The sequence below is a fragment of the Eptatretus burgeri genome, chromosome 9 (assembly GCF_056783735.1).
Source record: "Eptatretus burgeri isolate ZD-2024b chromosome 9, Ebu_testis_v1, whole genome shotgun sequence".
In the NCBI taxonomy this organism is placed as follows: Eukaryota; Metazoa; Chordata; class Myxini; order Myxiniformes; family Myxinidae; genus Eptatretus; species Eptatretus burgeri.
In genome coordinates, this window is record NC_140969.1 from 82,827,914 (window position 1) to 82,851,790 (window position 23,877).

Here is a 23,877-nt window from a genome sequence, read left to right on the forward strand (position 1 = left end):
AGCACGCCGGCGGGCGCGAATCCGTAACAATATATATGTATATATATATATATATATATATATATATATATATATATATATATATATATATATATATATATATATATATATATATATATATATATATATATATATATATGAGCCGAGGTCGAAGCTCGTTTCATTTACGCATGTTGGAAGCAACCTTCATCGTTACCACCAATCCAATATTATGTCGTCAAAAGGAATTTGCACAATCTCTGGCAAATTTGCACAATTTGCACGTGGCGTGCGAGCGGCCACGTAACTCGAATCGCGGCACGTCACCCACCGGACGGACAATTCTGTCGTGACCCTCTCGGACCAATGCCGGGATCTAGTCACGGGTGGGCCTTTCGGCCTCACCACGATCGTGCCAATCGGCCCCCCGCGTGGGATAGGGTTGTTCGCCAAATTCGACCTACCTAAGTACCCACACGGAGGGTAGACCGGGCGATCGCACCTCGCCGCAGGTCGACTCCGGACACGGGCCACTTAAGCGACCCGTTCCGTACTATCGGGATAACAGAGCGGTGTTATCGTCGACCTCGACGGTTCCGATTAATTATCGGGCGTATTAAGCCCACTACCACCCTTTACATGAAGCAAGGTGGAGATTCAATTAAAGAAAAGACGAAGCGAAACGGGAAAACAGTTCAACATGAGGCACATTTATTCCGCGGCACACGGAAAGCACACATATACAATTACAACAATTATGCACCAAAAGCAGATGTTACAAAAGAAACACAACAATGCAGATCTACGACCGACTACGCGAGCACACGGCAACACTTACACAGTTTTACTTTACAGACGGCGCCGACAACACATTTACGCAAAAGCAAAAGAAAAGGGCCACCCTCAAAGACAAGGGGGCAGACGGGGCCTGTGGGCCGTGAGACCGGGTGGATCCTACCCGTGTCTTGTGATGAGCCGCAAATGTGGCGGCGGTGCCCCGACTCCGCGCTCCTCCGCGGGTTTCGTTGGCACTGCTTGGAATGGGGTGGGAACGGGGCCCCCTTTTCGCACTATCTCAGCACGGGGGGAAAAAAGGGGGGAATTGTTGATGCTCTGGGGAAAGAGGATAGCTGGCTTGCTTGGGTCCCGCGACGAGCGACTCCACTGTGACCTCGTCGCCGACCACCGTCTTCCTTGCCTCGGACCCGAGGTATCCGGTCCCCTCCGCAATTCTCCTCAGCCGCCGCTGCGCTCCGACGAGCAGCAGCCCTGCACCGAACTCGAACTTCTCCCGGACTCCAAGCTCCGCTGCGCTCCACTCCTCAACTCTTCTCCAACTCGCCTTGACCGAAAAACTCCTGAATTTGCCCCGCGCTCGGCGCTTTATAGTGGTGCAGGAGAACCCATATGCAAATTTATGGATCAGAACGAGCTCGGCTTGGAGCCACGCTCGCCCATTGGACGGAGAAAAAGGGGCTTGAATCTCCCCTGATCCTCGAATTTGCATATATCGATTCTACTCCGGCACGCCTGGAGGCGGGGCCAAATCACCCCGCGCTTGCTGAGTGGACGGATCAGAAGTGGGCGTGTATCATTCCTAATCTGACTTCTCTTCGGAAAGGCCGCACTTTGTACCCGCGGCTCGGCGCGCGCCCTGTACGAGTCCAGGACAGCCTGATGCTCGGTGCCCACAAGCGGTGCGGGAATGGCCGCAGAAGGAGAGGCGAAGGTGGTGGAGGGTCCAAAGTGCTGGTCCATGGCCACGGTGACGCTTGGAATGGCGGTGATGCGATGTTTGCGGGAGCGAGCTGTGAAGGTAAAGGTCGTGACTGTTGGCATTGTTGTTGTTAAGTGGCGTTGCGGTTGGTGGTTGTTGTGTGATGGCGGTTGAGACGTGGTTGGTTCAAAATAAAGATAGAACAGAAAAACCGCTATCTTAAAGGGTCGCAGCCCGAATGAATCACATTTATTCCCTCTAAACAACGGGTTTGGGGCTAACTACACATGTACTTACAGAGATACCTCACCTATGGGACCTGAATGGTGGTTTGCGAATTTCCTCAACCGTAACAATATATATATATATATATATATATATATATATATATATATATATATATATACATATATATATATATATATATATATATATATATATATATATATATATATATATATATATATATATATATATATATATATATATATATATTTATATATATATAGTGGGGAGAACAAGTATTTGATACACTGCCGATTTTGCAGGTTTTCCCACTTACAAAGCACGTAGAGGTCTGTAGTTTTCATCATAGGTACACTTCAACTGTGAAAGACGGAATCTTAAACAAAAATCCTGAAAATCACATTGTATGATTTTTAAATAATTAATTTGCATTTTATTGCATGAAATAAGTATTTGATACATCAGAAAAACAGAACTTAATATTTGGTACAGAAACCTTTGTTTGCAATTACAGAGATCAGACGTTTCCTGTAGTTCTTAACCAGGTTTGCACAGACTGCAGCAGGGATTTTGGCCCACTCTTCCATGCACATCTTCTCCAGATCCTTCAGGTTTCGGGGCTGTCGCTGGGCAACACAGACTTTCAGCTCCTTCCAAAGATTTTCCATTGGTTCAGGTCTGGAGACTGGCTCGGCCACTCCAGGACCTTGAGATGCTTCTTACGGAGCCACTCCTTAGTTGCCCTGGCTGTGTGTTTCGGGTCGTTGTCATGCTGGAAGACCCAGCCACGCCCCATCTTCAATGCTCTTGTTGAGGGAAGGAGGTTGTTGGCCAAGATCTCGCGATACATGGCCCCATCCATCCTTCCCTCAATACGGTGCAGTCGTCCTGTCCCCTTTGCAGAAAAGCATCCCCAAAGAATGATGTTTCCACCAGCATGCTTCACGGTTGAGATGGTGTTCTTGGGGTTGCACTCATCCTTCTTCTTCCTCCAAACACGGCGAGTGGAGTTTAAACCAAAAAGCTCTATTTTGGTCTCATCAGACCACATGACCTTCTCCCATTCCTCCTCTGGATCATCCAGATGGTCATTGGCATACTTCAGACGGGCCTGGACATGCGCTGGCTTGAGCAGAGGGACCTTGTGTGCGCTGCAGGATTTTAATTCATGACGGCATAGTGCGTTAATTATGGTTTTCTTTGATACTGTGGTCCCAGCTCTCTTCAGGTCATTGACCAGGTCCTGCCATGTAGTTCTGGGCTGATCCCTCACCTCTCATGATCATTGAGGCTCCACGAGGTGAGATCTTGCATGGAGCCCCAGACCAAGGGAGATTGACTGTTATCTTGAACTTCTTCCATTTTCTAATAATTGCGCCAACAGTTGTTACCTTCTCACCAAGCTGCTTGCCTATTGTCCTGTAGCCCATCCCAGCCTTGCGCAAGTCTACAATTTTGTCTCTGATGTCCTTAGACAGCTCTCTGGTCTTGCCCATTTTGGTGAGGTTGGAGTCTGATTGAATGTGGACAGCTGTCTTTTATGCAGATAACGAGTTCAAACTGGTGCAGTTAATGCAGGTAATGAGTGGAGAATGGGAGGGCTTCTTAAAGACAAAACTGACAGGTCTATGAGAGCCAGAATTCTTACTGGTTGGTAGGTGATCAAATACTTATTTCATGCAATAAAATGAAAATTAATTATTTAAAAATCATACAATGTGATTTTCAGAATTTTTGTTTTAGATTCCATCTTTCACAGTTTAAGTGTACCTCTGATAAAAATTACAGACCTCTACGTGCTTTGTAAGTGGGAAAACCTGCAAAATCGGCAGTGTATCAAATACTTGTTCTCCCCACTGTATATATATATATATATATATTGTTGTGGTTACCAGATTCGCAAACCACCATTCAGGTCCCTTAGGTGAGGTATCTCGGTAAGTGCATGTGTAGTTAGGCCCAAACCCGTTGTCTAGTGGGAATACATGTCATTTATACGTGCTGCGACTCTTCAGGATAGCCGTTTTTCTTTTACTATCTTTATTTTGGACCAACCGCCATGATTACCATCACAACCACAACATCAACCACCGACCACAACCACCGCTTCACCACAACCGCCACGACCTTCACGTCACACCTCGCAACCGTAGCATCGCCACCGTTCTTGCCCCGCTGTGGGTACCGGTGTTGGACTCATGCAGAACGCGCGTCGAACAGCGTGTACAAAATCACGGATTTTGTGCTTCAAAAACGGATCAAAAACGACACACGCCCACTTTTTGCCGTCCAATCGGTGAGCGAGGGGCGAATTGGCCCCGCCCCCAGGGCGATCGATATATGCAAATTTGTGGATCAAAAAGCCTTCACGCCCACTTTTTCTCGGGCCAATGGGGAGCGAGGTGAAAGGTCAAAGGGAGGGGGTCAAAGGCGAAGTTACGGGGGGATAAAAGGACGGTGTTCGTCAGTCAGAAGAAGGAGAACGAGAACGAAGAAGGAGAACGAGAACGGAGAGGAGAACGAGAACGAGAAGGAGTCGGAACGGAGGGGACGAGTGTGGAAGTCTGGAGCCCGAAGCCTGCAGTGGCTGGAGAAGCTGAAGAGAGTCGGACGAGGGGGTGCTCGCGTCGGTGCCAGGAGCTGCACGCCCGAGGGAGGCCGGCAGCGCGACCTGGCCGAGGTGGAGACGCACACCAGGGATAATAAAGATCCTCTATACCCCGAGCATCAGCAACCCCCTCCTGTTTCCCCCCGCGCTGAGATAGTGCGACCAAGGGGGCCCCTTTTCCCACCCCCTGCCTGACACTGTCCGCGAGGCCCGCGGAGAGAGGCGCCATCGCCGCTCCGCGTCTCATCACCAGACGGGTAGGCGCGACCCGGTCTCGGCCTCAGGCCCGCCTCATTCTTGAGGGTATTTCTTTCCTTGGTTTTGGGTATGTGTTGTCGGCGCCGTCTGTGAAGTAGAATTGTATAAGTGTTGCCGTGTGCTCGGTAGTCGGTATTAGCTCTGCATTGTTTTCGCTTTTATATTTGCTTTTTGTGTAAATGGAATTGTGTTTTCTTTTTTTTGTGTGCTTTTGGTGGAATTGAATTTGTGTGCTTCCCGTGTGCCGCGAATAAATGTGCTTTATTGTTGAACTGTTCTCCCGCTTCGCTTCGTCTTTTCCTCCATTGAATCCCCATCTTGCTTCACGTAAAGGGTTGGTAGTGGGCTGAATACGCCCGATAATTAATCGAACCGTCGAGGTCGACGATAACACCGCTCGGTTATTCTGATAGTACGGAACGGGTCGCTTAAGTGGCCCGTGTCCGAAGTCGACCTGCGGCGAGGTGCGATCGCCCGGTCTACCCTCCGCGTGGGTACTTAGGTAGGTCGAATTTGGCGAGCAACCCTATCCCACGCGGGGGCTGATTGGCTCGATCGCGGTGAGACCGAAAGGTCCACCCGTGACTGGTTCCCGGCGTTAGTCCGAGAGGGTCACGACTGGATTGTCCGTCCGGTGGGCGACGTGCCGCGATTCGAGTTACGTGGCCGTCAGCACGCCGGCGGGCGCGAATCCGCAACAATATATATACATATATACATATATACATATATATATATATATATATATATATATATATATATATATACATACACACGAGATGTGTTCATAAAGTATCCAACCTTAATTTTTCATGCGTAAACAAATGAAGCTCGGGAGGCATGCTTTGGTGCACGTATGTAGGCGATCCTAATTCGTATGCGTGAATATTTTCCCCCCTGCAGAAGCTGTCAGTTGCCGATAGACCGCCGATGAGTGAGGAAGTGTAAGTGAGTACCGTCGGATTTTCGTTTTTGACAAAATGGCGGAAAAACTTGAACAACGCTACTGCATCAAATTTTGTGTAAGGCTTGGCGATTCGCAAGTGGAAACGATTCGCAAGATTCAACAGGCCTTCGGGAACGAAGCAATGGGCACCACACAGATAAAAGAGTGGTACAACCGCTTCAAAGATGGTCGCACATCAGTGGAAAGTGAAGCATGTTCTGGTAGGCCCTCAACATCCCGAAATGAGATCGTCATTGACCAAGTGAGGACCCTGCTGATGCATGATCGTAGAATCACGATCAGAGAACTTGCAGACGAGGCGGGTGTCAGCATTAGATCCGTTCATTCCATTGTGACTGAGGATTTGGGCTTCAGGAAAATCTCAGCGAAATTCGTGCCAAAGCTGCTAACGATCGAGAAGAAGCAACTCAGCTTGGAGATCGCACCGGACATGCTGGAGACTGTGAACAGCGATCCCAACTTCTTCAACACAGTGATCACAGGCGATGAGACCTGGGTTTATGGGTACGACCCAGAAACCAAGTTCCAGTCATCACAATGGAAGCATCCAACATGCCCGAGACCAAAAAAAGCAAGGAAGGTCCGCAGCAATGTCAAAGTCATGCTGACCATCTTCAAATCGTCTTCTTTGACTCCAGTGGCATGGTTCATTACGAGTACGCACCACACGGCACAACGATCACCAAAGAGTACTACCAAGAGGTACTGCGTCGCCTTTGTGTCGCTGTGCGATGCAAACGGCCGGACCTGTGGGCAGCGGTCAATTGGCAGCTCCATCACGATAACGCACCCGCCCATTCTTCACATTCGATACAGAGTTTCCAGGCCAAACACAACACACCTGTGCTTCGTCAGGCTCCCTACTCTTCCGACATGGCTCCGTGTGACTTCTGGCTTTTCCCCAAGCTGAAAATGCCACTCAAAGGGACCAGATTTCAATCCAGAGAAGACATCATGCGGAATGCGATGGACAAGCTGCACGCCATCCCAAAAGAGGCGTTCCAGCGCTGCTTCCGACAGTGGCAGAACCGTTGGGAGAAGTGTGTGGCGGCCCAAGGGGACTACTTTGAAGGAGACTAGTGCAAGTTTGTTGTATCTGGATACGAGTATTTTTTATGAACAAAGGTCGAATACTTTTTGAACACACCTTGTATATCTTCGATATATTACTAAAACTCTCATCTTGTCTATGTGTATGGATGTATGCATGTATGTATGTATGTATGTATGTATGTATGTTCCCGAAATACAGTCAAAACGGTACACGATAGTGCAAAAATTTTAGGGCCACCTTACTCACCATGCGCCTGCGGTGTGCAGTATCAAATTTTGTTCAAATCGGGCAACGAATAAAAGTTATTAAAAAATCAATTCTCGATTTAGTCAAGTGCTCTTCAGGAGAATTTGATCAATGCAAACCTCAGCGGTATAGTTTGCTGGAGCAATTTTTTTTTTTGAAATGATTTTTTTTTCAACCGCTGTCACAACGGGAACCCAACGGGTTCACGGGTCATCTAGTATATATATATATATATATATATATATATATATATATATATATATATATATATATATATATATATATATATATATATATATATATATATTGTTACGGCTGTGGAAATTTGCAATAAACCATAAAGGGTCCCAAGATCAGTTATGACGCTAAGTTTATGTGCAGATAGTTCCCCACCGATGTTTAAAGGGAATTCATGTGATTCATCGGGCTGCGAATCTGAGATAGCCGTTTTTCTGTTCTATCATTATTTTGGACCATCTGAAGACTTCAAACGAAGGCCCCGTGAAAGGCCTACAACGGCGCGCGAGTTTTCCCGCCTTTATGCGGCGCCGGGGCTAACGGGAGAGGCTGCGAGAGCTCGCTGGCGATTCGTGGATACGGGGTGTGAGGCGACCGTGAGGAGGAAACGCTCCTTTTCGAGGAGCTTCTCGAAAGGGCTAGAGGAGAGGCGGAGCCAAAAACGGGGAGGAGCGAAGGGCGGAGCCCCGCGCTGTATAGAGCGGACCGCGCGCGGGCTCGCTCTCTTGGTGGACGTCGTGTTTGAGCTCTCCTCTCTCTTGGTGGACGTCGTGTTTGAGCTCTCCTCTCTCCTGCCTGGATCATCGTGTTTGAGCTCTCCTCTCTCCTGCCTGGATCATCGTGTTGGATTCTTCCTCTCTCCTGCCTGGATCATCGTGTTTGGACTCTCCGGGCTCTGGATCGTCGTGTTTGGACTCGTCGGGCTCTGGATCGTCGTGTTTGGGCTCGTCGGGCTCTGGATCATCGTGTTTAGACTCTTAGGGCTCTGGATCGTCGTGTTTGGATTCGTCGGGCTCTGGACGTAGTGTTTGGACTCGTCGGGCTCTGGATTGTCGAAGTGGGCTCTGGATCGTCAAAGGCTCGTCTCTCCCTCTGGGCGCCAAGCCGTGAGGGTTGCGAGCAGTGGTCCCGGGTCGAGGCGCACACGAGAGGAGAGTGCCGGAGAGGGCTCGCCGACCGTCGCCCCTCAAGGGGGCAGGTAACCAGCACGGTCTCGCGGGCCTATTCGGTCACCCACGGCCCACGGCATAAAGGTTTACGAACCCCGTCTACCCCCTTGCCTGTGAGGAGGGTTTTTCCTTTGGTTTTTTTTGTGTGCAACTGGTGGCGCCGTCTGTTAAGCAAACCTGTGTAAGTGCCTGTCAATTACTAATAATTATAGTCGGTTGTATTGCTTTCTGTTTGCTTGTCGCCTGTATATTGCATTGACTGTATATGTGTACGTGTAAAATAAATGTCCTTGTGTGAAATGTATCCCGTTCGTCGTCTCTTTCCCCATTGAAAGTGCCATCTTGAATCGCGGAATAAATTAGTAGTGGGTTTTGAACACCCAGGGTAAAGAAGAGAATCTGATCCGTCGAGGTCGGCGATAACACCGCTCGGTTATCACTGTAGCACGGAACGGACCGCTGAAGTGGTTCGTGTCCTCGGCCGACCTGCGGCGAGGTACGATCGCCCGGTCGACTACTCGTGCAGGTACTTAGGTAGGTCGAATTTGGCGAGCAACCCTATCCTGCGCGTATGGGCAATTGGCACGATCGTGGTGAGGTTAAACCCCCATCCGTAACTGGCTCCTGGCAGTAGTTCCAGGACGGTCACGACTGAATTGTCCGTCCGGTGGGCGACAGGGTTGCGATTGGAGTTACGCAATCGCTCGCACGCCGGGCGGGACTTCGTAACAACATATATATATATATATATATATATATATATATATATATATATATATATATATATATATATATATATATATATATACATATATACACGAGGTCCGTCTAAAGAGTAACGGGACTAAGCCTGCTATGTGCTCCACTTACACAACTTGAATGAACGGGTTGCGTCACAGTTTTTCGCAACATTCAAGCAATATATATATATATATATATATATATATATATATATATATATATATATATATATATATATATATATATATATATGATTGGTGATGGTTGACTGCACTCATTGTGTGATTTTTACAGGTGCTGCTTTACACGTTGTCTAGTCTGAGTCGTCACGCTATGAGTCGTGAGCAGAGAGCCAATCTGAAGTTTCTTGCCAAGCTTGGCAAAACACCTTCCGAATCCTTCGCAATGCTGCAGCAAGTCTACGGGGAAGAAACGATGTCACGTACACGTGCATTTGAATGGCACAAGAGGTTCAAACAGGGACGAGAGGAGGTTGAAGACGATATACGGTCTGGAAGACCTTCAACGAGCAGAACGGTGGACAACATCGAGCGTGTGAAGCAGATGGTGCGCGCAGATCGTCGACTCACGGTGCGGATAATTGCTGCAGAACTTTCCATCAACAAGGACACTGTCTGGAGCATCATCACTGAAAATCTCGAAATGCGCAAGGTGTGCGCATAGATGGTCCCCAAGCTGTTGTCCGAGGACCAGAAACAGCAAAGAGTCACTGTCTGTCAAGACATTATCGAGTGCTTCGAGGACGATCCAGACCTGCTCAGGAGAGTCATTACTAGCGATGAATCGTGGATATTCGAATACGATCCCGAGACCAAACGGCAGAGTCGTCAGTGGAAAAGTCCGGCATCACCAAGATCAAAGAAAGCAAGGATGTTGAAGTCGAAGGTCAAGGTGCTCATCGCGTTTTTTGACATCAAGGGCATCGTCCACTTCGAGTTTCTACCACAGGGTCAAACAGTGAATCAATACATGTAGAAGGAGATCCTCCGGCGTCTCATGAGATCAGTCTGGGACAAGCGGAGGGATCTGTGGGAGAACAACGCCTGGGTGCTCCACCATGACAATGCCCCTGCTTACAGTGCCCTGAGCATCCAACAGTTTCTCGTGGAGAGGAATGTGCCAACTCTGGAGCAACCCCCATATTCACCAGACTTGGCCCCTTGTGATTTTTTTCCTATTCCCCGAGCTCAAGGGGGTGATCAAGGGGACCCGATTTCCTGATGTGAAGGCCATCAAAAGGGCCGTGACGACGGAGCTCTGGAGGATTCCAGAAGAAGCCTTCCGGGGGTGCATCGAAGCATGGAAGAAGAGGATGGACAAGTGTGTGAGACTGGAGGGAAACTATTTTGAAGGGGACAAGCTGTGATTTCAATATATTTTTTGGAATAAAATTTCTGTGAAGTCAGTCCCGTTACTTTTTAGACAGACCTCATACACACACACACACACACACACACACACACACACACACACACACACACACACACACACACACACACACACACACACACACACACACACACACACAACAAGGACTGACAGGAAGCAATTTGCATATTTCACGGGCCGGTCATGTACGTATATGCCTGGTGTTGGCTTAATGGTTAGGGTGGTGGGCTTTAAATTCTCGGGTCCTGAGTTAAAATCCTGCTCAGCTGTTGAATTAATACCAGGTGGGGTTAACTCGGCCTGTCATCCTTCCGAGGTCGGCAAAATGAGTGCCAGCTTGCTGGTACACTGTGTTGGAGTGGCGACCCGGATTGTGGATTGTGCCCAATAGCCAAGGAGACTGCTTAAGCAGCATCAATGCTCTGCACAGATTATGGTCCCAATCTCCTCCTCCTCCTCATGTACATGTGGCGGCTCCATACTTTGCATGCATTTTGTATGGCCCATGTACTCTGGCGTTTCCATTTTTTTGTCCACTATACAGTATGTATGTAACAAAGTAACAAAACCAAAGTGCAGGTTGTCAAATATTTGCATTCGCTGCAGTTCTTTGTTTTTACCAAACAACGTGTACAGTTTAAAGGACGTATCACTTTTGGTGGCACTGGATATCAAACATACAGGATGTTCACAAGGCTTGCTCATCTTGAGAAGCACACATAAACACACACAAACAAACACACATCTTCATTTGCTCTGATAGCTGTGATTGAGCTTGTTGCAAAGAGGACTGCATGCTGATGATCTGTTTACAGGTGCTTACCTTTGCTCGCCCCAATCATCTGCAGTACCATTTCTGCAGAACCTCTGTCATGAAGACGTGCCTGCTGGTATAGAAGTTGCTGCTTTGCCACCTCCTTCTCCTGCTCAAGGAATACAGATGACATTGCTTGGTGATTACCAGTGTTGAAGGCCATGTCTGACATGTTCCCCACTTCTGAACACAGCTACTTTCTCAGCCCATGATCATACCAAAACTCCAGCCTACTGTTGAGCCACAGGTAGATTACCTGCTTACCAACCCAGTCAAATGAGTTCTGTATAGCATTTAAAGGTAAAGGTAATGCACTAAGGCTTTATTAAAACTTGTATTTAAATACCTGCTGTTGTTAAAGCAGCAACCGAGCTTAAATATAACACTCTCACAAGTTCAGAGCAAATGAAACTCGATAAGTAAATATAAAAATTACAATATTACCTCGAACGACATCTCCGCTTCCTCATCATCCTCAGAATGACAACTCTTTTGAGAGAGAGGAATGACAGGTAAATACAGTGTAAGTGCATTTAAGGATCCTTTTCGCAAACACAAACAATAGTTTACTCCAATTAAAATCACACGGAACCATAATATTACTACAGCTGTAAATTAACAAAATAAGAGAAAAACAAATTGTAGAAAATACCACAAGCATTAGTTACCTTGGCCATGATATCTGCGTAAGCCATGTAGAGGAAATCTTCCTCCAACTTCCTGCCAAAGCAGAGAACACGCATTCGATGCTGATCACATTCCTATGATATCACTTTGTTAAACCTCAATACTCTTCTCTAATAACAAGTTCCACAATAGAGACTATCATAACTAATTACATAATAGAGACTCTCCTGTAACGAGTTTCACAACAGAGACTCTCTTTTAACGAGTTCTATGATAGAGCCCTCTTATAATGAGTTCCACAAAAGAGACTCTCGCAAAACGAGTTCCACAACAGAGACTCTCTTATAATGAGTTTCACAACAGAGAGTCTTATAAGGAGTTCCATAATAGAGAACTCTTGCAATGAGTTTCACAATGGAGACCTCATATAATGAGTTCCACAAGAGAGACTCTCTTATAATGAGTTCCACAATGGAGACCTCTTATAACGAGTTTCACAACAGAGACTCTCTTATAAGGAGTTCCACAATAGAGACCTCATATAATGACTTTCACAATGGAGACCTCCTATAATGAGTTCCACAAGAGAGATTCTCTTAGAAGGAGTTCCACAATAGAGACTCTCTTATAACGAGTTTCACAACAGAAACTCTCTTATCAGGAGTTCCACAATAGAGAACTCTTACAATGAGTTTCACAATGGAGACCTCATATAATGAGTTTCACAACAGAGACTCTTATAAGGAGTTCCACAATAGAGACCTCATATAATGAGTTTCACAATGGAGACCTCCTACAATGAGTTCCACAAGAGAGATTCTCTTATAACGAGTTCCACAATAGAGACTCTCATAACGAGTTCCACAATAGAGACCTCATATAATGAGTTTCACAACAGAGACTCTCCTATAAAAAGTTCCACAATAAAGACTCCCTTAGTTCCACAATTTTAACGAGTTAATTGGCAGGTCATGCCAGATTAAATCTGTGACTTGCTACAGGTACCATGTAAACCTGCACTAACCCGTTTCATGGTCAGGTTGTCAGCGACTAAACCGACTCCTCCACCAGGTTTCCTGGTGAGGAGGGTGTATGATATGGACACCGATCAGGATTAAAAACAAAACCTGTCAAAGGGCAGAGGAGCTCCTTGTGAGTCAACATCCATCCATATATTGTGCCCAACTGTGTCTGTGGATGTCCTCCTGCAGTTGGGTTACTTTATTTTAGGAAGTTGGTGGCAGGATTTGCACTCCGGCCACCGTTAAACACTTCATTCCGCAAAACCCACAAATGCAAAGAAAACTGAACACCCACTATGTGGGAGTACCTCCTGTGCTGCTGCCCTTCTCAGGCAGCTCACCGGATGACAGGATTGAGGCAAAGCCTTCGTGACCCCCATTCCTTGAAGATAGGAGGAAAAGCAAGGGGACAAACTTCCTGGGTCAGATTGCGGTGGTGCGTGTAGCGGTGGTGCTGAGGTGTCATCCATCAGACGGCGGTCTCCTTGGGTTAACCTGAGCTGGTCCCTTCGTGTGGGTGCCTGGAATGTCCTATCCCTAAGAGAAGATGATCACCTGTCTCTGTTGTCATCTGAGCTAAAGCTTTTGAACATCAGTATTACAGCACATTTCGAGGTTCGGAGACCAGATAGTGGTGATATTCTGGTGGGTGCTTACACCTACTATTGGTCGGGTTGCTCTGATGATTACCATGCCTGAGGAGTTGCTGTAGCTGTGTCCAATAATCTGACTCCAATGATAATTGAGGTAACACCAGTCAACAAGCGTATTATGAGACGAAGGATTTGTCACCCCTTGGGGGTTGTTTCCCTGGTCTCTGTTTATGGTCCGACAGTCCGACTGATGCAAGTGATCTCACCATGAAGGACGCATTCTATGCCGTGCTCGAGTCTGTGGTTGATCAGTGCCACAGGCGAGATACACGACTAGTCTTGGGGGATTTCAATGCATCAAATGGAACTGATAGGGATGGTTATGAGACGTGTGTTGGTCCCCATGGGTCTGGAACTGTGAACCAGAATAGCACTAAGTTCCTTGACTTTGCAAGAAGTCATGGACTTAAGGTGGCTGGTTCATGGTTTCAGCGCCCACAAGCTCATCGCTGGACTTGGTATTCCAACGCTGGTGATGTGGCAAAAGGGATTGACCATGTCCTCGTTGATGGTCACTGGAGGATGATCCAGAACTGCAGGGTCTACCGGAGTGCTCAGTTCCACGATATTGACCACCGGCTTGTTGTAGCAACACTGAAGTTGCATCTTAAATCGAGGAGAATGGTACTATCCCAGCCTAGGCTGGATGTTGGCAAGCTCAAGGATGAGAGGGTGGCTGAGGAGTTTGCGAACAGGCTGAGTGGAGATTTGGGGGTCTGGGTGCTTTTGGGGATCCTGAAGAGTTGTGGAGTACCTTCAAGACCACCGTTATTGATGTTTCTGGTAGATGTCTTGGAACTCACTGGAAGGCAAAGAAGAATTTTGTCTCTCAAGGGACACTGGATACCTTTGACCAGAGTCGCAGGGCCAGGCTGAATGGCAGAGCTGAGCTGTTCAGGGAGCTGAGGAATAAAACTATACGTGCATTAACGGTGGACAAGGAGGCCTATGTGCGAGGAATCTGTGAGGGGGTAGAGCATCACCTGTTAACAGGTGATTCTCGTCCCGCTTACAGGGGAATTCGCACATTGCGTTCATCCAAGCCCATCCCTCGGAGCACTGCAGTTAGAGCAGAGAGTGGTAGGCTCTTGACAGAGGAGTCTGAAGTGAAGGCCCGCTGGGCCGGTTGCTTTGAGCAGTTGTACCAGGCTGATCCCCCAGCTGTCGAGTTGGACGTCAAGGGTGTTACAATCCCTGTTGCTGACCCTCAAATCAACTGTGGTCCACCTTCGCTTGTGGAAACACGGGCTGCGGTGAACCAGTTGAAACGGATCTGTGGCATCCATGCTGAACTTCTCAAGGCTGGTGGAAATGCTGCACTCGTGTCGTTGCATGCAGTTTTGTGCTCTGCCTGGAACACAGGCATCATCCCAACTGATTGGAAGAGGGGCCTTGTTGTCCCTCTCTGGAAAGGGAAGGGTGATTGCCAAAACTGCAACAACTACTGAGGTGTGACGCTGCTCTCAGTGCCAGGCAAGGTCTTTGCTCGGATAATTCTCGATAGGGTGCACCACCATCTGCTTGAGTATCAGTTTCCAGAGCAGTCAGGCTTTACACCAAAGAGGTCAACGATTGACCGTATCCTTGCTGTTAGTGTCCTCACCGAACGCAGATGAAAGTTTTGGCAGGGGCTGCTTGCAACCAATGTTGACCTCTGTAAAGCATTTCATTCAGTGAATAGGGATGCCCTCTGGAGGATTCTTGGTCTTCATGGGGTGCCACCATAACTGATCGATCTGATGTCTGAACTCTACTCTGGTACTGAGAGTGCTGTAGGATGTGGTGGTACCATCTCTGACATATTTGCAGTTGTTGCTGGAGTTCGTCAGGGGTGTGTACTGGCCCCCACACATTTCAGCACTTGTTTGGACTGGATTCTGGGGAGGATGTCAGAGAGATCAAGCTGTGGTGCATCGTTTGGGAATGTCAAGATCTCTGACCTTGATTTCGCAGATGATACAGTCATCTTTGTGGAGACTAGATATCCTTTTGGCGGCCCTTGAGGTGTTGAATTAGGAGTCAGAGCCGCTGGGATTCCGGGTTTCCTGGGTCAAAACTAAGATCCAGGCTTTCAATGACATCTTGAATGCTGCTATTCTGTCTGTACCCATTTGTGGTGAGGTTGTTGAGGTCACAGAGATTCACTTACCTTGGCAGTGATATTCATGTCTCTGCTGGCTGTGAGTCAGAGGTTAATAGACATCTGGGTCAGGCCTGGGGAGTCATGGATTCACTGGATCATGGGGTGTGGTGCTGTCGCTTCCTGTGCAGGAGGACAAAAATCTGAGTCTTCAGGTCCTTGGTGCTTCCAGTCTTGCTCTACGGATGTGAGACTTGAACCGTGACCAGGGATCTGAGATGGAGACTTAATTCCTTTGGTCGCAGGTCTCTTCGGAGAATCTTTGGCTATCACTGGTTGGAGTTTGTGTCCATCGAGAGGTTGCCGAGAGAGACTTGAATGAGATATGTTATGTGCATAGTCCGTGAGCATCAGCTGCGGCTGTATGGACATGTGACTCATTCTCCTGATGCTGATCCTGCTCACTAGATTGGAAGAGCCTCGTGAGTGGAGGAGGCCATGCAGTTCTTTGCTTTTAGGGCCGACCTAACAATTCCGATGGGCCGACCACGTGCCTCGTAGTTGCAGCAGATTGATCAGCATCTCAAGGAGATAGGGATGGGCCAGGCATCTGCCTGGGGGGGGAGGGGGATGGCCAGATGGAGGACGCTGGAGTACCGGAGGAAAGTGGACTCTGCGACGCGATGCTCCGGTGCATGCTCCCATAACTGATCTGAGCTGACAACAGAGACACTCCTATAACGAATTTCACAATAGAGAATCTCCTATAATGAGTTCCACAATGGAGATTTTCTTCTAACATGTTCCATAAAAGAGACTCTCAAAAACATGTTCCACAATAGAGACTCTCCTATAACAAGTTCCACAACAGAGAATCTCCAATAATGAGTTCCACAATTGAGATTCTCTTGTAACAAGTTCCACAATAGAGACTCTCTTATAACGAGTTCCACAATTGAGACTCTCCTATAACAAGTTCCACAACAGAGAATCTCCAATGAGTTCCACAATAGAGATTCTCTTGTAACAAGTTCCACAAAAGAGACTTTCTTATAACGAGTTCCACAATTGACTCTCCTATAACGAGTTCCACAATAGCGATTCTCTTATAACAAGTTCCATAATATAGACTCGCCTAAAATGACTTCCACACAAGAGATTCTCTTATAACGAGTTCCATAATATAGACTCTCCTATAATGAGTTCCACAACATAGACTCTCCAACAAGGAGTTCCACAATGGAGACCTCTTATAATGAGTTCCACAACATAGACTCTCCAACAAGGAGTTCCACAATAGAGACTCTCTTATAATGAGTTCCACAATGCCAACCAAAAACACAGAATGCAGTCACAACCAGCAATTTATCACGCTGAGCATTTGCTGCAGGTGTTCATGTCTATTCCTTGCATGGTATCATCCAAGATGAGAAGTTTTCATTAAATTACCTTTTCCTGAATTTCAATGCTCACGATACTTTTAAGTTTGAATTGCATGGGGATGTTTTATGTCCTTTCATGGATAGAGACTGCCCTTAATCCTTGCACTGTATTGCTGAAAATATAGCGATTGTCCCTCCAAGGTGTGTTACAAAAGGTCCGTACCTTTCACATCTGACTCATGGAAAAGTAAAAAGATTAGCAAAACCGCAAAGGTCACCTTTCCATATAATCTCATTTCTTTATGCACACTTCTTGAATAACGGCACAATAGAGGTAGTTAGTTCGGGTATTATGGACTCGTCGAGTATCGCGGACTCGTCGGGTGATATGGATGAGCTCACTTAAAGTGGTGTATGGTGCATCTCTCATAGACACTGCTTTGCCTCCCTCTCCACAAAAAAACAGACATCCATCCACATTTAGAATGTGAAACACAGGTATTCCATATTAACCCAGAACCCCACAACAACCACGGCCCAATGAGGAACATTGATGAAATGACCAAAGGTTAGTTCCCATGTAAATACACATGCAGTCCCGAGGGGTTGCACAATAAGGATGCTTGGAATACAAATTGGGGATCACAAATAAAACAGTGCTGTAGATTACAGGCCAGGATGTTGAGGTTCGAGTCATGGCATACGTTTTCTCAGTGAGAGCAGTACGGCTGAACTGAAGAATAAGTTGATGCAATGGGTCAGGATGCGTCTCTGTTTCTTCCTCTTCCTCTTCCTCATCCTCTCTCGCTTTCTGATCAGGCAGAACCATTCAAGTCAGTATCATATAAATGTCTTTTTCTACATACCCAGTAACATTATTAATACTATTATTTAGTTTGGATGAAGTGTTACTTATTTTGTCATCCAGAATATTAAGAACTGTGAAATGGCTAATAATAATCAATGCGTGATCAAAACCACTGTTAATCTGCAATGATTCAGAAACACAACTTCTCTACATGTTTTCCAAGTAAGCATTGATATAGATGGAATTACATTTTATATGATGCAGATAACAATGAATTACAATTATTAATCATGGAGAAACCAGACAACGCTGCACACATGCTTGTGCAAATGCCCATGATGCCGTGCAACGACTCTCAGCACAAGGTGGCACACGCAAACACGATGGCCGACACCGCGTCCGACCGACCCGGCCACCATGCTGGACCAGATATGATCACACTGGCAGGCTGTGCATCTCTATACGCATGTTAAAGATGTCCACAACTTGTGGCCATGACATGGAGGTACTGGACCAGCACATGACATGAACAGGTGCAACAGTGTGGACAATGGTCATGCTGTGCACTTGTTGTTTAAATACAGCAGGTCCATGTTAACCTCTTTAACAAGAAGTGATCCTCCAGTTTGCCGATTGTTGCAGCAGAAGCGATACGGTGGTGAGTTATTTATTTCCTGATCACTTCACCTGTGTATTACAGATTTGCCTTGCTTGATTCTTGAATGTGTGCGATGTGCATTCTTAGTAGGGAGATGCAAATCCAACCATCTTGCCTGTTTCGAGAGAAAATCATCCAGAATCCACTGGCATATGAAATTTGATTATCTGCCTGAAGTTCCACTTTCTTCTTCCCCATTCAAACTCACACTAGCAACTTAAGTTGTTCTCTTTCCTGTAACTACACAGTTCCCATCATTGTTCACACAAGTAATTTTTCAACTGTGTTCTATTTTAACAATCAATAACCAAATTTGAGGTCAATACAGTACAAAATAGGTCTGCCATGCACGATTTGGCCTCCTAAGAACCAATACATAAACCGATATATGGTGATCTCGTGAAGTTTTCTCATAGTTGATGTGAATCTCATGAGAAATACATAGGAGATTGTTTTTCAAATGCTAGATGTAAACTTTCAGATATTTCAGGATATTCCTGAATTGATCCCTGAAATGCTTAGCCAAGTATCATAAGCACTTTGGGGTGATGTTCCTTGCCCAAAGAATGAGAGAAAAAAAGCAAAACCCTTTGGCACGCCGTCCTGACAGCTTCCCTTGTACTCACGGCTATGTCATCAATGAGCTTATCTTCAAATAGATTCTCCTCCGTTTCTATCCACGCTCCCTGATAGGCTTGCAGGAACATGTTAATCACACGGTGCCTGGGGAGGGGAGGATGAACAGTGGAGGGGATCGGGGTGCAAGCAGGCAGGCAATGGATAGGGGAGGCTCCGATGCATGGTGAAGACCTTGATTTTTGGTGGGTGCTCAAGAGAAAGAGCAGCGTGAGCTGTTGGGAGTCAAGGTTTGAAATGACATGCTTTATTGCCACTGATGTGACATTCATGATCTGTTTCACGCTTGGCCGCAAACCATCTCAAGAGATGTTAAAGTCTCTCACTGCCATTCAAAATTAACAAATCAAATGTTTATCACTTTTCTTGTTTTGAACTCAGGTTACATTAAGTTTCTCAGTTTTGCTAAATTTTGCAGGAATTATTTTGAATCATTCCGATTACCGTTGACACAGTTAGTTTTAGCTATGGGATTGTCTACTTTATGAATCATACTTGATTCAAGACATGGCACGTGACGAGTGAATCTTGCAGAGGAAAGCCAGAGTATGAAACAGATACAGGCATGTATTTCAAGCACTCCCCAACAGTAAAGCTCCACTCTCCATTCCATTGGCCGACAAGCCATTAGTTGTCAGAGGAGGGGAAGAATGAGGGTAGAAGTAGAAACCTTCCAAGAAGGACCTCATTCTCCCGGTTTTCTTTGAACAACACAGCTTGAGGCCAACCATTCGGCTTGATCGAGTGCATTACAAAAACGATGTGCCCACTTTACCAAGATGAGGTTTCTAATGAATGGAGCAAATTCCATCTTCATACGCTTCTTCAGCAGCCAGATGCGAGAGAATGAACCCAAGAAGAAATTGCTAACTTTATGTCTACAGGAGGGCACACAGCAATGTGACAGTGTTAAGTCGGGGGCACCACAACTTGCAAATGGCAGCCTCTTAAGAAAAGGAAGCTTTGTGTTTTGTCAAATCATTTAACTCATGGTTAACACCTGCAAAAGAATATAGCTTCATTAAGAGCTTACAGAAGTAAACACCTGTCAGGTTTTCAAATTGCTGGTTAAAAGAATCCATCTTCAAGTAGATAATGGGCCTTGTATTCCAACAACAGGAAATGCAATTTCCACAAGAACTTACTCAAAATTGTACTCTTGTACTCATCTTACAAGATGGAAATGAAAATAGCTTCAGTTGTGGGGTAGTTATGAGAGTGTGAAAAAGCTCACCTTGGAAGGTTGTACAAAGGAGCCATGCGGAAGCAGGCAACCACTGCCCGCTTACGCTGTTTGGATAACAATTTATGCCACACAGCTTTACGTGTACGTGATGGATGTTCAACCTACAACATCACACACGAGTGTTAAATGGAAATTCTACAATGTACAACACTTATGTTATAGGTATACCTTTCAAAATGATTGAATAATGCTTTTTATGTACTCTTTATAAACTCTCATCGTCTATACCTCATACTGATGGGAACCATGTAAACTACCACAAGTGTTGCCTAATTGGAGGTTAACGGTACATGCAATGTACCATTCAGATGAAGTTCCACACAGGTTATTGTCATTCAAATGAAGTTTTTACATGCACAACTTTACAATTCATAAATATTCTCATGGCTAATTAAAAAGCAGGGAGGAATGTTCCACACAATTCCATTACCAAATCATATTCTGCTGATAGGTTATCTAAAAATATACTGTGATTACGAGCAAGCATGCATGTGTAAACACACACACACACTTTTAATTAATTGCACAGTCTCGGCTAGTCCTAAAATATAACATAATTTAAAGGATTCCTGTAAATTATGTTCATTTCACAGCATCCGATATTCAACTATCTTGAAATTGTAAACCTAACAACATAGTTCCCTCACCTAATGTAAGAACCATAACCTGTAATTTATTTAAAAATGAGTTTCTTCGCCCCTGTAATACTACCTGACAATGGTTTCAAACTGCATTCTCTACTTGTGATAATGAACCTCATCTTACGAGGGGTTTTGTGCATTTCTGGGATCCAGTAAATGAATGGTAATTTATGGTGTTTATCTGGAACGAACAGTCTTCTCGTTTTTGAGTGATTTACATTGTGTTGTATCAAGACTATTGTATTATCATTACTGATTTTATAGAACTTTAAGAGTCCAGTCTGTTAGCCCAATTCTTCCAAAAGTGTTTGAATGTTGAATGTTTTGCATACAAATGCAATATTATGATTTGCTTTGTCAATTGGAACAATAACACATTGTGCTTGAAGCTGTTTTAAAGAATCACACGTCTCTGGATTGTTTAAAATTAACTTTGGATGACTGATGCAAACTTTTATTTTCAAATCAACAATTCTCCTTTTAATGTATTTCTCTACCTCCTCCGACCAAAAGGCCATTTGTTTGTTTGGTACTTTGTGTTTATCAATTTGTTCTCTCATCCATTCCATCAGTCCTTTTATTGTAAGTTCCATTGCCTTATTCCAGTTAATCCTTTCATTTTCTCAATAAATTGGTCCTTTTTTAAGTAACGCATGTAATCTTTCACTATTCTGAGAGCACCTGTGATAATGTGTTTATGTTGTGGATCTTTAAATATGGAATGTTCACAATTACAAGGATGTGTGTTATTTAACCATTCCTCTACGTCTATTGAATGTCCTGTTTTTTTTTTGTTTTTTTTTTAACATAGAATGTCAAGGCTCGTATAAGAACTAACACACAGAACATATAACAAGGGGAGCAGGAGACAAGAGGGTTGGGAGAGGGAAGCACAAAACAGTGGGGAACAGATACATGAGGAGATCTGTGGAAGGGAGAGGGATGAGGCAGGGTACACGGGGTAAACAAGATGGACACTACAAGGACTTTCAGGAAGGAAAGCAGGAATATGAAGGAGGTGGATAGGGGGTTGATTGACGGGGGTAGAAAAGATCATGGTTTGGTTGGGGAAAGAAAAGTGATGGTGGTGAACAGCTATTTTGAAGACTTGGAGGGAAGAATGGAATTGAAGAGAGTGTGGGAGTTTTTTTTTCCAAAGGTGGGGGAGAAAAGAGCAATGAAAGAATGAAAGTGAGCAGTGATTCTTGATTTTGGTCGTTTCACCAGAAAGGGGTTGCTGGTGGACCTTGAGCGCCCTGCGGAAATATGGGTGGGACAGATAGCAGATAGAGTGGGGGTGGTGGGGGGGAGGAAGGGGGCGAGGCTGGAGAGGAGACGGTAGAAGACAGAAAGACCACCGACCTGCCTGCAGTAAAAGAGAGAGACCCAAAGACTCAGCCTCATCGTGGGATATACCAATGATCCTGAAAGCCTTGGTTTCCACAGCGTGAAGCCGAGAAAGGTGAGAAGCAGGAACAGCAGCCCAGAAGGGAGAGAAGAACTCCATCAGGCTGTGGACGAAAGATTTGTACATGGTCAGGAGCTCAGGTGTGCCAAGGAAGGACTTTGCACGACGGAGGATGCCCAGTGACTGGCTTTGGAGGCTCGCTTGGAAATGTGGCTTTCCCAGGAGAGGTCATGGCAGATGGTGAGACCCAAAACTTTGAATGAAAGGATTTCTTCAAGAGGATTGTTAAGAAAGTAGATGGGGGGGGGGGGGTTCCAGATGGTCCTTTTGGAGAGATTGTTTCTTTATAGTTGAAGATTTTCCCCTAATTGCATTTCGTAAAGTGTACACAACCCTTGGTGGCTCTCTCTATTGTGTTGTTTCTGCAAGTTTACCCCACACTTCCTTCTGTCATAGTATTTTCTCTACATTGATCATTTCCACCCCTTTGTATCAAACATAAATTTAATGATGTCATTGTCTTTTCTATGATTAACTTATTTCGGTTTCTCTTTGTACATTCTATGCTCAATCATATCCAGATTTGCTTCCATGTGCTGGATTGAGGATTCCTCTTGATTATTCTCTTCCATTAAGCTGTTAACGATTTGCCAAACTTCTTTCAGTTTTTTTTTGTTAAGTATTGATCTTAATTCTACTGCTGTTAAGTAATCTACAGATATTTTATTTGTGAAGATCTAACCAATCATTAATGATTTGTTGTGCTGTGTCAGTAACTGACATGAACAACACTTATTGATGATGTCATGATTAACAGCACTTATTTCCCATGGGGAGTACTTGGCATGTGCTAAGTTTCAATTTTTTTCCATGGACCGGTTTTGGAGATACAGAGGTCAAAGTTTTTCCTTTTTCCAACATGGCTGCCACACCACATGACCTATGATGTCATAATTATCATAAATACATTATATATGAGCAGTTGCATCTATGGTAGAAAATGCATGTCAATCAGACAAGCGGTTGCAGGTAAAATGAATTTAAAAGGGAATCATGGACTCACGGACGGACGGACAGCCAGACAGACAACCTGAAAACATAATGCCTCCCGCAACTTCGTCGGCGGAGGCATTAAAAAAAAAAACCACACAAATTATTACAAAAGCCAAAGCCTCACATGCTCCAGGTAGAAGAGAACAGCAGAAATCTCCACCACGCGATCAACAGTCTTGGCTGGATTAGAGGTCTCTCCAGATTTTCCTGGCAATTCCTTGTACAATGAAATTTGCCAGCGGATGGATGGATCATCCAACTGCAGCACAATATGAAAACATCATGAATAAACATTCATTACAACTACCACTACAATGATGATGAGCTTGAGTGTCCTTCTTTGGAAGAGTTAATCACTTCTACCACTTTACAAAGTATCTCTTCAAATACAATGGGGTGCACTGCAAGTCACCATCTCATATTTTGAACCAAAAAT

General features: G+C 45.3%; 1 protein-coding gene across 13 annotated transcripts in view; it reads right to left on the reverse strand.

Annotated features, from left to right (window-relative positions):
- LOC147020464 (ryanodine receptor 2-like) overlaps positions 1-23,877 on the reverse strand; it is a 372,265-nt gene that overhangs the window by 135,565 nt on the left and 212,823 nt on the right. For 8 of the 13 annotated variants that reach the window (XM_085895792.1, XM_085895791.1, XM_085895799.1 and 5 more), the window contains 7 exons: positions 23,566-23,700; positions 20,328-20,440; positions 19,869-19,971; positions 17,696-17,802; positions 11,896-11,947; positions 11,672-11,716; positions 11,237-11,336 (listed from right to left, as the gene is read on the reverse strand). In XM_085895792.1, the coding sequence (XP_085751918.1) occupies positions 11,237-11,336; positions 11,672-11,716; positions 11,896-11,947; positions 17,696-17,802; positions 19,869-19,971; positions 20,328-20,440; positions 23,566-23,700 (655 nt within the window). Of the gene's footprint in view, positions 1-11,236; positions 11,337-11,671; positions 11,717-11,895; positions 11,948-17,695; positions 17,803-19,083; positions 19,181-19,868; positions 19,972-20,327; positions 20,441-23,565; positions 23,701-23,877 lie in introns of all 13 variants that reach the window. The other 5 variants (XM_085895797.1, XM_085895798.1, XM_085895796.1 and 2 more) reach the window with 1 other exon arrangement.